Source organism: Acanthaster planci, linkage group LG13, assembly GCF_054643075.1.
Source record: "Acanthaster planci isolate LZ-2023a linkage group LG13, COTS_SCS, whole genome shotgun sequence".
Taxonomy (NCBI): Eukaryota; Metazoa; Echinodermata; class Asteroidea; order Valvatida; family Acanthasteridae; genus Acanthaster; species Acanthaster planci.
The window spans coordinates 14,453,508-14,469,618 of record NC_141789.1 but is presented as its reverse complement, the minus strand read 5'-3'; the positions used below and the strand labels follow the sequence as shown (position 1 = coordinate 14,469,618).

Sequence of the window (16,111 nt, the reverse complement as noted above, 5' to 3'; positions counted from 1 at the left end):
AATTCTGTACTATGAAGGCATTTCCTACCACGTGGACTAGATGACTTATATAGAAGGGTACGTGGGAGACCGCCAGCTGGTATTTCTGAAGGTATCAGACCATCGGACCAAATGGTTCTCATACACAGGCATGTCTGTGTCATCGCGACCAACGTTTTAGGGGTGATTATCTCTCGAAAGAAATATCCTCAAAAGTTATTGGTGAAGCCACAGAAACTTGAAAGGAAAATAAAAGATGAGGAAGGGAGCCTTTATTTGATATGTTTCTTTAACACCCGAGAAACTTGTATTTTTCCCAATTTTTTTTGAAGAGGGGATATTTACGCTGTTCAATCCAAAATGTGAAAACGCCCTCAAGAGTTTACAACTCTGTTTACTAGTTTAGTTATTGATTGTGCCTTTCGCATATAATAACGTAAGATTTTGTAAAATTTGAATGAATTATGCAAAACGTAGGAGACCAATGGAGCCTCAATTTACAGGGAGTGCTTCTTGACATTTCAGGCGTCTTATATGACAGCGGAGATGGTGGCGGAACGCCTATAGCTGGATCTATTGAAGCCGTCAAAAGGTGGGTTTTCCCTAGACTAGACATGCTAGCCGTACGTAATCAGGACCCAACGAATACTCCTCCGTCGTAATGGCTAATACTTGGCCCTGTCCCGATTAATCATGTTAATAGGGCTTTCTTTCAAAATCTTTATCCGGGAAAACGAAAACTTTATCCCTTTATCCAGTATACAATATCATTGATGTAAAGCAAAAATAAGAGACAGCCGAGGACTGTGCCTTGAGGCACACTGGAGTCCACAGAATCCGTATCAGAGCTAGATCCACTGAACACCACTCTTTGTTTAGGCCATGGAGGAAGGAACACAGCACCTAGCACCCAACTAAAACCTTTTCAGTACAGTGTGGGAAATGTTTATAGCACAAAAAACTGAAATTTCAAGCACATTTAATGTAAAGGTTGAGAGTTTGAGTCAGTTATTCAGATTTTCTCCATAGACGGCTACACTACCCCTGTGAGTTTTTAGTGTGAAAGATGGAATAGCCATCAATTGACCAATCAGAATCAAGAATCAGGGACGTCATCTTGACCTCAAGAATCAGTGATGTCATCTTGACCTCGAGAATGGTACACAGGGCACGACGTATACTCCTTCATCACCTCATTACCAGCGCAGTGCGGAATATTCCAGATTCCATTTCCAATTTGAAAGAATTCCTTCAGAAAGCAAAAACATGTCCAGAAAATTTCAATTTAGGAGGGAAAAAACCAAGTCATTTACTTGAAAAAACTTCCTCTGCTGCTTTTGCCTACAAATGGTGGCCCTGGGGGAATATTGCCAACTGTCGATGTTGACATCAATATTTGCGACCAAAATGTGCGACCCACTCTTCGGTCGCAAATATTGGCATCAGTATTCATGACCAAATTCACGACTTGCTCTCTGGTCGCAAATATTGCTGTCGGTACCCAAGACCAAACTCACGACTTGTATCTTGGGTCGCAAATTGCTGTGAATTTTTTTCTAGCAAGCCAGGTAGAGAGAGAACTTGCTCGGCTATAGACACAGCATGTGCTTTAATTTTAATGTTACTTGTGTTGCTTGTGTTGCTTATTGGCTTGTGTTTTTACTGTAAATATCTACCGTGTCATGTATGCACATACATGTAAATGGTTGATATACATGTACATGTTTTTGCTTTTTTGCTTTTTTGGTTTTTAATCGTCCTGCACCACTGTTTTGACTGTAATAAATAAAGACTTTAATACACAATCTGTCCCAAGGTTACATGTGTGTAGAACTCTTTCTCTTTTTCTCAACCAGGTTAAAGCTCTATCAGAATCAGTGTATACAAATGAATCTCCCGAGGGGATCTCCCGAGGGAGAACCGTAAATAAATGTCTTGATGATTTTATCCTGTAATTTATGATTTCCCTCACACAGTGTCAAACTCTGCCTTCCATAAACTTACTGTTCCGATATTGAAATTCTCCAACATTGTACGTGTATGTATTTTATAAGAATCGATAATGTTTGTGCAGTTCTAAACAAGTGCCACAGTTGAGCTAGCCCAGCTACAGCTTGTAAATTTTTCAACATTTTCCGTTTTTGTTGCAGCTAATGCTAATAAGAGGGATCATACAAATGCTCTTTGCCAGTTGTAAGGCAAATCAACTCATACATTTTTTTACAACAGTTTTACTTGACAGATATCTGTGCATGTATTTCGTTCACTTTGTGTACCCAGATTGAAAACGTCAGGCCTGAAGGTTCGTTTCTGTACCAATGAGTCGCAGTGCACCCGCCAGACTCTGGTGGACAAGCTCCGACGGCTGGGCTTTGACATCAGCCTGGAGGAAGTCTTCTCCCCAGCCCCGGCAGCCTGCCAGCTGGTCCGAGAAAGGGGACTCCACCCATTCCTGCTAATCCACCCAGGTCCGTGGTAATTTTTGTCAAACTTGGAATAAGAATAGACAGGTGAAGTGAATGCAGGAAATCGTGCAAATGCAATGTGGAGATTCACTCTCTACACTTATACATCACTCCCATGCCTTTAGGCACCACGTAGTTGAGAGTTAGCGCAAGCGCACGTGATCACGTTACTGTGGATTTCCAGGTAGACGACATTGGACACCCTTTCCGCCGATTGAGACCATAATTTATTTTAACAAAATACAAAGTTCACGGAGATAACCTGATAACCGAGAATTGATTAGATAACATTAGACCACCGTATTCTATGAACCCACTTGCACAAAATTTGAACACGACCAGATTTGAAAGAAAAATTCCACAGTCATTCCCATTTTGAAACTATTTCTCCAGTTTAATAAAACAAACGAAATAAAGTGCCGTGTGTATTAAGACCTAATAAAACATCAGTAGTATTGCCAAGTTATTGGGAATGGGATACGTATACGTGCGTTGATGTACGTGTACACACAAATCACGGCCGCCCATCAATCGACAGGGGGCAAAAACTGAAATGGATAAAACTAACGAAGAACAATTCGCAATACCTCAAACATAAGATGGTGTTCTCTTTCAAACACTCTTTCAATTACCAAGATATTCAGCATGTGTGCAAACACTGGAGAACAATTCAAAATTTTGATTTTAAAATAACTTTTTTTTACGTTCAAAAATGTAACTTGCATTGATATCTTTCACCCCATTTTCTCAGAAATGTCACTTATTAAAAATACACATCACAAAATGAAATTTGAAGCCGGGTTTTATTTCTCTGGTATAAATTCAGCAAACTTGTTACATATTGTGGAAGATCTGCGCAGATGGATTTTGGTATAGTCAGTTGCTGGCTGGCGTCGCCATTTTATAAAGTGACCCCGACTTCGCCAAATTTTAGTACATGCACACATACTAAATTGAATTGATGAACAGACGTGTAATGAATGAAACTCGCCAAAATTTCCACAGGCTAGAAATCAAGATTTCTGGTATCTCATTTACAATTCAGAAAGAGACTTCTCAATAATTTGCATCCAACAGTGACACCAAGTGACTTCATTTGAGGTAGAAGGCTGTGTTGTAAAGTTATGAGTGTGGCTGGTATTTAACATATGGCCACCAATGTAAACCCTAGGTAGGGGACTGTAGCCACTTCCAATAGACGTGTTACGCTTAGCTACAACCAGCAAAGTGCCATTCAGTAGTCTGGGGCCATAGTTGTTAAGGAAGGGATCTGTTAAACAACAAGGAAGCAGATTTGTTTTGACAAATACTTTTCATGCAGCACAGAAGTAGTGGTGGTTTGACTGCTTCCTTTGGCGAAATTTATTTTTTTCATTGTGCCTCCAAATTCAGCTCCTATAAGTGAAGTAAAGAATGAGTATTTACAAGATCTAAAATTTGACCAGAACTTTCTTTTTTGTCTTACAGTTCATTTATCCACACTGATTTCATCCTTTTCCAGATGCTGTGTCAGACTTTTCTGAGTTTGACCTCTCACTAACGCCTAACTGCGTTGTGATTGGAGATGCTGCCATGGGTTTCAGCTATGACAGGTTGAATGCAGCCTTCCGCATATTGATTGGTCAAGAACACCCTGTGCTGATCGCCATGGGGAAAGGGTGTGTGTCATGTGCCTTGTCCCCAAACAGGCATTGTCATCTGTTGCTATTGGGACCAAACTTTAAAGCTCTGCTTAACAATTAGCAAAAACTTTTGCTTACTGTAATAGAAACCAATGCTGCTGACTAACTATTATTGCATGACGTAGATGATTGGACACACCTCGAGATTTTCATTATAGCATCACTGCTTTCTCCTTTGGGGTTAAGCATGTTTTCTGTGCTGACTACTTAGTGGCCTGTGTGAGATAGTTGAAGGCTCTGTAAGCACAAAGTTGGCTGTTAAGTAGTGCTATAAACTCGAGCCAAGATATTATCACTAGTCCGCATACACCGCAGGCTTGTTTCAAAGAGCCACTGGGTTTCAAAATCACGGCAATGCTTTTTGAGGATTCCCTGTGATGAATTTTGTCCCAGAGTGGAACACCTCTGTTGAGCTAAAAGTCGAGGTATTTAACTTGGTTTTTGATATCAAATGTTTGAAACTGTTTCTCGTTGTGTATCTGAAGATGAAGCCAAGGCAGAAGGTGATGCCAAGATTTTGAAAAAAAGGCCAGTTTACTTGAAAGACTCAAGAAATTGACTCAACTACACGTACGTGACTACTTTGTTGACACCATCCTGCTTTTGATTTTCCCAGGCGTTATTACAAGGAAACAGATGGCCTGATGATGGATGTGGGCTGCTTCATGGCAGCATTAGAGGTGAGCTTCTGGGTGCTTCGTTCTTGTAAGTTTGAAGCATACATCATTAGCGTAGTCCATTGGTTATGGCGTCTGATTCATGTACAGTGGCACATGTACCTGTCTTATCAGCCAAACCTTGGGGAAGATGGTTCAGAGCGTAAATGAATAGTGGTGATTGTAGACTGATACTGCTGATTTTGAGTCTCTGGTCTGACACCTTGGCTCAGTGAACAGGGTTGATAGTTGTGAACACCTGTAAACATTCAAACTTGTAAAAATCCTCCAATTTCTATATGATTTTACATCCACCCAAAGTGAATACGTAATGCTCACTTTTACATGTGTGTGTATCCATTAGCATGAGAACCAATGCTTCATCTTATACATGTGTGTACTCCTTGGATTGTAGTGCATTTCTTGGTTCAAAATGACGCCATGCTTTGGTACTTTCTTTGATCACTATGCTAATTTTTATAGTTGTTTTATAATTGTGGTTGTGGTGGCAATCTGCCCAGCGTTGAAGTGCACCCCATGTCGGCAAAAGAAAGACAGGTGGGTCTAAGTTTTCCAACTGGGCTCTTGCACATATTTTGTGTGTACGCAAAGACCATACATTTCCGAATAAATTTGTTTCGCGTTCTCATCATGCTCAACATGAAATGCACCTGTACTTGCATGTCTGTGCGGTGAGGTAGAACCAAAGGACTGTCAATTTCATGTTATACAAGCACACCCTCTTTTGTTCTGCTCGGAGCGGATTGGGGGTCACTAGGCACGTTCTTGCAACAATCATCTGTAGGATACCCTGTGCATTTCTCAAACAATATTCAGCTTTTTGGACCAGAGTTTGATAGTACAGCTTGTTTGTACTTCTCTCAGTATGCTACAGGCTGCAAGGCAGAGGTTGTCGGCAAGCCTGATAAAGGCTTCTTCCTGGCTGCCGTGAATGACATGGGAATCAAACCAGAACATGTAAGTCGTCAGATAAACCGTCAGTACTTGCTAAAAACTTCATTTGTTGCATTGTTGTTTACCCACAGTCAGCACTTTAAATAGTGCCTAAATCAGTCACAAATGTGGCCAAATTTTTGCCGATGCGATCATATTTTCACCATACAGTCACCGTTTGCGACTTAAGATAGCTCAAAAACTATGTACTTGAACAATTTTGAGTATGCTTAAAAATCAAAAAGCATGGTTATATACTCCTAATTCCGGAAAGATTCCGAAGAGGTATAAATGGCAGTGCAAATCGCATCATGAATTCAAAGCTTACTGCGTTAGCATGCACTATCTGCATGGGGTTCTGGTACATGTACGAGTCTATGTTGGTTGGTTCCCGATCTAAACATACATTGTTGGTGCACTGTGCCACTGTGATTTAGAATGTTGGCAATAGCACAATTCATGCGGCAGGGTGTCCCGTGACATGCTGAATCTACGGACGACATGACGTCCATGTATACGTACGTTCATAAATAATCACCGCGCGTGGAGATTAGTAGCGCAGTTCTGTCAAATCTCTGCACAATTAATTAAGTTACCATTTTGAACTTACCATATTGATTATTGCATGTACTAATTGTACATAAGTTTTACTCTAGACTAAGATCAAAAGTTATTGCTGCCTTTTGCTGGAGACAATATTTTTCTTTCGGTGCCAATTTATTACTTACATTCATAAAAGTGCTGGCACCTAGTTTTTTTTCCCATTAGGAGCCAGTAGCTGCCAAATCATTTTTTTTCTTTTTAAAGGGTTGGCCTCAGTAGAGGTCTTTGAGGAATTTGCGCTGATGGAACATAGTTTGGAATACCAGAGAGGGGCCAAGAAATAGTCAAATTTAGCAATCAAGCCGTGCTTTGGTTGACTTGCTGCATCTAATTTCTTGAGTCTTCTAACTGAATAATTTCCTGCTAACAAGCCTTATTTCATGAATCTCCTCAGCCAAAAGCAATCAGGCTTAAGGCCAATGTTTTTTAACATGGAAGTGGCAAGCCAAGTTAGTTGTAAGCGTTTGTTCGAATGCCAAGATTATCACCACTGAGAGTGGTGAAATTTAATTAAACTTCACCTTCAAAGCACTTCCTGTTGTATGGATCGGTAAGTCAGAAATATTACTTAGCAGATCTCTGAGCTAGGGAAAAAAGGAACTGGAAACCTGTCTTGGGTATTTTTGGATCATGGCCTATTTTTTATAAGTACATGTATTCATTTACTTTGGTAAGCAACTCTCTGTGCTAAGAACCTGTCTAAAGTTGGGCACTGGTTTCTGCGGTCAGCTGCATTAATCAGGAAAATGGTGTTTGTCGTCAAGACAGGAAATGAGTCATTAGAATAGAGGGCATGTGAGTGGAATGTGTTGTTTTGTTTGTTTGAAGGCCCTCATGGTTGGCGATGACATTGTTAATGACGTAGGCGGGGCACAGAGTTGTGGCATCAAGGGCGTTCAAGTCAGGACTGGAAAATTCAGGTACGGATGGGGTTTCAACGAGTGACTTTGATAATAAAAGTTGATGATGGGAGAGAGTCTCGCATACTCACATACTGAAAGGAAACCAGAAACTGTAGGTATTATGTCCAGTAGTGTTTTTCTAAAACATTCTTTTAAAAATCCTTACTTTAAAAGTTTTGGCCTTCATCCGCATTAAAATGTTGTTTTGTCAATTTATTTTTGTGAGCTTGCTGGAAATGTTCAGGTTTTAATGGGTGCCCTTTAACGATTGATGCAATGGGGCCGTTGTAACACTTGTTTCCATAACAGATTGGTTATTGGTGTGTTTTTTGTGGCTTTCTCCATACAGACCATCTGATGAGAATCACCCTACTGTCAGACCAGACGGGTTCGTAGACAACCTGGCCCAAGCTGTTGATATCCTCCTGAAAGCCCATGCTCAGTGATGCGAGGCTGGGATAGCCATGTCTGTTGACCACACCAAGATGAAATTCTCCGAGGCCGATACACCAGCTCACAAGACGTGCTCTGAAGCCTTGCCTTGCATTTGGACTGACAAATTGCAGGTTCTGGATGCGCTGTTTTGGATTTTGAAATTGGTGTGAAATCAGCAGCAGAATTGACCTAGTCGGGGTGTGACTTGAAAACATTTACACTAATAATAAACAAGGGATTTTGCTGTCAGAGGATGTAAGTATGCTGGAACATGCAGTCTAGTGGTATGAGTGAGTTACACAAGCACCAGTTAACTGCATAGACAAACCCATTTGTCAAGCAAAATGTGGAACAGGTTGAATTAAGAATATATGAAATTACTACTTCAAATTGGATCTTTCACTCACTTAATGTACACACATTTGCATGGTTAATCTTATGTCTAGAAACAGAATTTGAGATCTTTAACAAATTTGCAAATGTGCCTCTTGCAATAAACTTTTGATTATGAGAAAAAGTATATAACACTAGGGACCCATGAACATATACATGTAAATTGTTAAAAGGAAAATTCAAGATTTCACAAATGAACGAGTACCAAGTGTCAAAACACATGTCAAGGGTCTTCAAATTTACAACGTCAAGATATCAGCATTAACAGTACAATTTATGTCTGACACCTACGTGAACCCCAGAATTACATAACTAGTCCTAGGAATTATGTACACCTAAGACACAGGTTCTAATTGGGTAAAGCAGGCATCCCGGTGGTCAAGATGGGCCAATTACAGTCCGTAATCCATACTGCATTGGCGGGGAATTTTAGGCGTTTCTCCAAGTGAGGCCTTTCGTCCCAGTCGAGGCAGGGGAATGGCAGAGACTGGGTTTTTTGGGGTTTTGTTTTGTAACAAAGTAAAACCAGGAAAAGATAGACAGGGAGTACCAAACGGGGACAGGTGTTGGAGTTTAGGGGGTTGCAAACATGCCAGAAACAGCAAATAAAATAATTATGAATTGCAGAGGGTTTGTTAGTAAGTCGTGCATTTCAAACTAAATTGTAAACATTTTTTAATTTAATTATTTGTCAAAATTTGCAGTTGACAATGTTAGAAGTTTCACATATATTCATACGACCTGATGTTTCAATCCTAGCTTCTAATTTCGCCAAGTAATGTGTTCAAGTTTCAACCAACACAGTTGAAGTTTTAGTGACACATACATGATATTAAATTGAACATTTGGAAGCATAAATATAAAGGTTTGCAGATATATGTCTGACTGAAATATACTGAAACACATGCAAGGTCTGAATATTTTGTGTATGCTCTTTCATTCAACATATTGAAATTTCTGTTTGTTATTTAAATACATGCAAATGTTCTGTGCCCCCTGACCTTTTTTGATATTGCGCAATCCTAACCTTTAAATATAAGTTCCGAAATGTTATCTATCAAGAGGCCTGTGGCCTGGTGGTTAGCTAGCTGGCTGCCAGGCCAGGGGACCCCGGTTCAAATCCCGGGGTCCCCGGAAAAGGAGGTTTTTTTTTTTTTTTTTTTTTTTACTAAGTTTTTTAACAAAATTGTGCATGCCCACCTGGGATTGAACCCAGGTCCTTGTGCATAGCAGTTAGTGTTCTTAACCACTATGCCACGGCACTTTCTTGATGAAATGTGCTCGTTTCTAAATGTTAAACCTTCCATTGTTTGGACTTAGAATATTTTTCAGCCAAACTGTGTACTGGAGATGTGCAAGGGTGGAAGTCCTAGGGGCTGGAAGTCTGAGAGCTGATAGGAAGGTAGAGTGGATGGCTGAGGGCATGGGACTGTCAGTATTAGAGCTCTGAGGATCCCATGAGGTTGAAGGACATAGCTTCTTAATGTTCCATATTGCAGTTGGGTTTATTGTAGCCCATATAAGATTGAGACTAAAAGGCTTGAAGAGGGAACTTTATATAAGGAGCTTGGAAGAAAACTGGCAGGGCTTAGGATGGGGCTGCAATGTAAACTCTAAAGATGGAAACAGATGTGCGTTAAACTCTGGCAGTGTACCATGGTCCAGATTAGGAGAAGGGTCACCAGGCAAAGTACTACAGTTTTACAAATAGATATACATGTACAAACAAGTTCTGCTAGTTTAAATGAGCATTTATTTCACTCGCAAATAGAAATTAACTGGTTATACATGTAGCATTAAATGGTGATTGTTTGACATACACACAAAGGATTTTTGTAAGGTAATATTTTCAAATGAAACAAATTTCATGTCATTGCGAAAAGGTCCTTAGAATGCACTAAAAGGTGTCAAGTGAAAAATATTGTTTTAGGCATTAATTTGGGAAACAGAATTGGTTAAAATTTAAACATGTTGGCTGCAAAAAATAGTTTTATGACTAAAAAATAAACTGTTTAAATCAAATATTTCTTTCGTGCACAGAGTAAGGCCCTTGGAGTGTTTTCAAAAATTACATTTTTGCAGTAATGACCTTTCAACACTGAGCCAACAATTTGCAGTTTTGTGATAATTTTAAGTGAAAGACTTTTTTCTAATGCTATGGCAATGTGGATGTACAACTTGGAAAATACAAAACGCACATGGAACTTTGTTCCAGGAAACTGACTAATTGTCTATTCAATTTACAGAGTACCTCCTTAGTCATGAATAATTTAGATGTAAGTTCTTCAGTACAATGTCGCAATACTGAACAATGCGGTATACGGAACATGCCTCTTGGCTCCCAAATTTTCTGCACACATTTACTGAACATCACAAATTTGTTTTAAATTAACATAGACACATTTCAACATAGGAAATGGCACCCTCTCTATTTTAGCAAACAGCGCCCTCTTTGCCAGAACTTTTCCCCCTTTTTGATGGAAATCGGAACATTTTGATTTTTAGGCCTATGAAAATGCGCCGATTGCAACAGTACCATTGAAATTGCAATAGTTTGGGAGGTATGCTACACCAAGCATTGTGAATGGACCCTTCCCTATTCATTATAGCAGCATTGTACTGTATACCAATATACATGTACACTACTCAAAAAATTAAAGGATCAGACATTTGTCTTTGAAAATTTTCAGGTGAGTACCTCATTGACTTTACTTATTGTACACTGAAGCTCATGTTCATGGTTGGCTGAGCACCATAGAATGTGAGACAATGCAATTGGTTTGTAGTGTTTCAGAGCCCAATTAACCGGAAGGGTCAAAAAGCATTGGGTGATGTGTACTGCTCAGGTATTGCACAACTTCAAAATGGCCACCTTTCACTCTCTTTGCACATAAATCAAGGACGGGATGACTCTGAGGCAAGGGGGTGAGAGACTGGGAGTGTCTCAGAGAGTTTGGGGGGGGGCAATGACATGAGACTGGCCAGTGCTATACAACCCTATTGTGGTAAAATGATGTACACGTATGTGTCTAAATTTAGGACATTCTGAGGAAAAGTTACTTAAATATTGGACCTCTCTATACTCATAAACAGTGCCCTCACATTACCACGATATCATTCTAACTCATAAACAGCGCCCTCACATTACTTGGTTAAAACTCAATTTTTATGCATAATTTTCAGAATCGAAAGGACCTTGGCAAGGTGCTGACCAAAGTTTTATTTCAGTGTCGAAAGACTTCAGTATTCTGTACCGCAAGTTTCTTGTTTTGATCCCAGAAAATAGCCAATTTAAGTGACGCTCATTGTTTGTAATATGAATACCATATGTTTCAATTATTAATCACTATGTATGATCCTTTGGTCCTTTGAGTAGTGTACAAATGCAGCTAGACGTGTTCCATCACTAAGGTGGAAGCAAGGAACTGCATCTCTGAGAAGACTGAGTCCTTTCCTTGCCTTTTTGTGAATCAATGCCTAAGATTCTGAAGAGGATCCCTCATGCAATCTTGGAAACTGTTCCTCCTCAGTGATGGAGGCGTGGACTGCCATCTATCTGAGTTACTTCCTCTCCTTGACATTCCCATGAATCATCTCTGTGAAGTCCTATAGGATCTTGTCCTCCTCCTTCCTTCTCTCCAGGTTGAATGCGAGGGCGCTCTTCTCATCAGCATCATGGTCTGCTTCTCCTGGGGCATACCCACAGCTTTCGTATGAGGAGGTCTGGGGAAGAAATTAATCACAAAAGGAACTAAGTTGCAGCAGAAATTGAGACATTTCTTCAAAAATTATAGGATCCTTGTACGCCCATTGTTTTTTTACACCTTTTATTTCATAAAATAAACTGTTAGTGTCTATTGCTTTTTATTCATTTTCATGTCAGAAAATGAACTATGACAAAAGGATTCCTCTGACACTGCTGACCCATTACTTCTGAAAGCATTTCTGATTGATACGCTTTGTTAAAAATATTTTTCCAGACACCCCTTTAGGATTTAGTGAATCAAAAAGTGACATTTTTAACACTTAAAATTGTCTTTCCCTTTTCCCTACAAGTGAGGGCGCTGTTTTACAGTAATACTGTAACGTCAATCAGGGAAGACCACAAACCTAAAATATCTATGGACCAAAAGCTCCTACAGAAAACGATTGATCCCAAAAGTGTGGGCAGAAATATTTCAACAGTGTGCACAACTCGTAGGAGTTGGATACAAATCAGAAACTTTGGATGGTGACTGATAATACTGTTAAGTGTTTACAACATGGTCCCTTTTGTCTTTTGGTTCTGGGAGAGGGGACAAATTTGATTCTGGGGGCCAAATTTAATTTTTAAAATTGTTTGAGGGTTTAAGCTACATTTTCACTTTTCAAAAGAAGGGAAATTAAATAGACCAAAAAGATCCTTGCATTTTTTTCAAAAGAAAACAGTTTTTGCTCCTTTTTAGGACATGAGCCCAATTGGCCCCTCCCCCTTCCCAGATTCATCCTTGCAGAAAGCCAGCAATGATATGAAACACAGGACTCTTACCTGTCCTACTTATGATGTAACCTGCCTCTTTACTTTGGAGATATCATTGGTCAGTCCACTTGCACCATGACGCTAGCTACCCTCAACGTTCATGTAGGCAGCAGCCATGGCAGTACATTCACCTGGCAATGAGACCTTGCCAAATCTAAACACAGGGAAAAATGACAAAAACCAACCAAAAGGAAAAGGTCACCTAAGGTTTTTCAGTCACACTGTAATAATATTTCTTTCCTCAAATGAGCAAAACATCCATGTTTCAACCCATCACCACATAGACTCTTACTGTGGGTCACTGTTAAATCCGTAAAACCATACAGTGCTGGGGAGTGCAGGGTGTAACAGGCTGGGTGGGGTCAGGGCCCAATTTCATGGAGCTTCTTAACACAGAAGAAAAATCGGGCTAACTTTAGCAGAAAAATATGCTAACCTTGAGCACTATTTCAGGGCGGTGCTTGGGGTGGTTGTGCTAATGGTTGCGTTTGGACAGGCAGGGGATCAACCACTCTGCTATCACCTTACTCTATCAGGCCATGATGTCAGAAGATGAGCCCACAGGCAGGGGACCAACCACTCTGCTATCACCTTACTCTATCAGGCCATGATGTCAGAAGATGAGTCCACAGGCAGGGGACCAACCACGCTGCTATCCCCTTACTCTATCAGGCCAGTGATGCCAGAAGATGAGCCCACAGGCAGGGGACCAGCCACTCTGCTATCACCTTACTCTATCAGGCCATGATGTCAGAAGATGAGCCCACAGGCAGGGGACCAGCCACTCTGCTATCACCTTTAACACCTGGCAAAAATACAGTAACAAAAAGGTAACAGTTATGTCTGTATGCACTCTATTAAATGTACATTTAGTTTGGGCATGTCCCCAGCAGAGTTGTGGGTTTTAAGGTGATGTCCAAAAGGTGTGGCTGAGGCTAGATGATTAAAGCCACAAGTGAGTGGCTTCAGTCATTTGCCACAGACTTGTGTCATTCTGTCAGCCTAAGCCGGCTGATTCGGAAAAGGTCCATCTTCAACCAGTTTACAGATGTACAAACAACAGGAGATACCCAGTGACTGCTTTCTCAACTAAACAAATTGTGAAAACTCTGGCTGTGTAAGTGGAAATTTCTTGAAGAACCTCTGAATTTTACCCTAAAGAGCTGGGGGAGGGGAGAGGGAATCTACCTCCCTTTAACATATTTTCCAATATCATCAAGGTGCATATTATCCTTCAAGAAGCCTTCTGGGTTTTTTTAATAACTCGTTTCGGTCATTCTGACACCATTTTGTGAAAATCCAAAACCTGTTCTTGCACAGCATCTTGTTTCTGAGAGAAGACAACCAAGAATGTATACTTTTCCCCTGCCATTCCCAACTTCCAAGTGAAATGGAATTCTTACTGAAATGTACATGTAGGTCTATCCACCTTGAGCAGAAGCACCCCCTCATTGGTCAAAAAGAGCCATGTCATGCATGTTGGTGGGGAGAGTTCATTTCCTAGTAGTGACGCAACCGTGATGCGTGTACTTCATAGTCTCCTGTGGTGCAGTTCCCACCAGAGGAGCCTTTGTTGCTGGGAAAATTGTGCCCTCTCATGGTCCCACCCAGGTCTCATACATGTACATAACCCTAACTGAAAAGACCGAAAATACCGTCCAATCTGAGCTAGGTGAGAGGTCCAGGCTGAGAATATGAACATGATTGATGGAGAAAAAATATCTGCCATGTTTAGGAGGTTTACCCCAAGAACTGTGGGGTATTCCTGCAGGATGTTTTGAAGTCACTAATCTGTGTGACTTGCAGTCATGTTTGTTTATACGGGATTCAGATATCATGACCGGTGATGCAAATTCAACTTTTTCAATCAAATTTTCACATGAGAGCAACCTTAAGAGCTACATGTATAGCTCTTGAAAACTGCGTAATTAACTAAGTGTGTTGAAACTAGCTTGGAAGATTTTTATTCACACTGCCTTCCAGAGTTTACGAGACCGAGTTGACTTGAGACCGAGTTGACTTGGGACTAAGTTGACCTGAGACGGAGTTGACTTAGAGCAAGTTGATTCCAGACAAAGTTGGCCACTTCACACTGATGAGTATACACTGTGTTAACATTGCCATGTGTCGCCGGACCATATTGGAATCTTCAAAAGGCAATTCGTAGAGTCCAAGTTGCTGATCTACATCATCCTGATGCAGTCATTTCGAAAATTCAAATATGCACAGCATGCCAAAGTGAAGTTGGGCTTATAATGGGCTGGCCTAGTAGGAAGTAGTAGTAGGCGGTAGGCCTATCACAGCTGCACGTGAGCAGGGTGAGCACATCATCACCCCCAACGACTGTACTTGCTTGGGAGGGATAAACAATTTGCAAGATGTGTGCAAAATCTAAGTGGGCATAGGTCTACTAAAGTTTCTCACGTGTTATTTTCACAGAAGCGGGCCATGTACACGTACTGTAGGCATGCCTAGTGTTGATCCTAGTCCTACCCCTAGTCTTTTCCTTTCTCCGTGGTCTCAAGCCAGGCCTATGAATTTCATTCCTGTAAATTATAAGTTTAGAATAATAAGAGCAAAATACATTGTACATGTACTTACTCCATATCACGTAGGCAGGTAGGTGTGCCAGCGATTCCTCAGAGTCACAGACTAATTTCTTACAAGTTGTCACGATGATACACGAAGTCGCAAAAATAAACCGCTTAAAACGACCACCGTGCGCTCACGGCTCAGTGGCAGTATGGAGGAAGGCCTTCCACCATGCATATGCACGGTATACTACACACGTGTGCCACCGTTACCACGTGTTGTTTTCTAGCGCGTCTGACCCGCTCAGTGGTGTATCCTTCTGTTTAGCGTGAGTTTCGCGTAGTGACGTCACGCACGGAGCGCTTCACCTGGTGCGCCGGCCGCGCCGCGCTTATGTCTGACCGCTTTTTGTGGAGCGCTGCGAGTGTGGGCGTTTCACAATAGTCCGACTCCAAGAGTTTGCAACGCGTTGGCCAATCACAATGCGCGAAATTTGTCGACCCAATGCGTGTTCGGAAACGGTCGACAAATTTCGTGCGTTGTGATTGGCCAACGCGTTGCAAACTCTTGGAGGCGCACTATTGTGAAACACCCGTATTCAGGTACTGGTTCCGCAATGTAAACAGTTAGTTACTTCTATGCCGACATAGAAATGAGATTTTCAATGGAATTACATTACACACGATCGGGACTATAGTCAAAAGGCCGATTTAGACAATACGACAATTACGTGATGCCGACTTCGTCAGAGTTTACTGTATATGGAAAAACCCATTTATCAACAAAATGTGGAACAAGTTGAATTAAAAACTTATGAAATTACCGCTTTAAATTGGATCTTTCACTCACTTGATGTTCATACATTTGCATGGTTAATCTGATGTCTAAAATCAGAATTCAAGAAAAAAGAAAAAATTTAAAAGGTGCACAGATTGTCACATTTTGCAAATGCAATATGCAAGGCAAACCTTATGGTTTTAAACAAAATTTG

General features: G+C 40.8%; 1 protein-coding gene and 1 long non-coding RNA gene across 3 annotated transcripts; one reads left to right on the top strand and one right to left on the bottom strand.

The window, feature by feature from the left end:
• Nucleotides 1–173: 173 nt before the first annotated feature.
• On the top strand, nt 174–10,288 carry lhpp (phospholysine phosphohistidine inorganic pyrophosphate phosphatase). Of its 2 annotated transcripts, none has more exons than XR_015427525.1 (7): nt 174–571; nt 2,260–2,447; nt 3,946–4,102; nt 4,743–4,806; nt 5,668–5,760; nt 7,168–7,353; nt 7,591–10,288. XR_015427525.1 is itself a non-coding variant. In XM_022225018.2 (7 exons), the coding sequence occupies exons 1-7, from the start codon at nt 444–446 to the stop codon at nt 7,685–7,687; spliced, it is 819 nt and encodes a 272-aa protein (XP_022080710.2). In that variant the 5' UTR covers nt 179–443; the 3' UTR covers nt 7,688–10,288. The 2 variants fall into 2 exon arrangements, 1 of the variants encoding a protein (XP_022080710.2); XM_022225018.2 differs by having other exon boundaries at nt 179–571; nt 7,168–7,259.
• On the bottom strand, nt 9,214–14,762 carry LOC110973898 (uncharacterized). Its single transcript, XR_015427526.1, has 4 exons — nt 13,647–14,762; nt 13,025–13,384; nt 12,598–12,742; nt 9,214–11,792 (listed from the first exon to the last, which is right to left on the bottom strand). It is a non-coding gene; the product is annotated as an uncharacterized LOC110973898 (long non-coding RNA).
• Nucleotides 14,763–16,111: the final 1,349 nt, after the last annotated feature.

Coding starts and splice junctions, on each gene's coding strand:
- lhpp (XM_022225018.2), top strand. CDS start 444: ATGCAAAACGTAGGAGACCAATGGAGCCTCAATTTACAGGGAGTGCTT. Junction 2,448..3,945: donor ATTCCTGCTAATCCACCCAG/GTCCGTGGTAAT, acceptor ATCCTTTTCCAG/ATGCTGTGTCAGACTTTTCT. Junction 4,103..4,742: donor CTGATCGCCATGGGGAAAGG/GTGTGTGTCATG, acceptor TGATTTTCCCAG/GCGTTATTACAAGGAAACAG.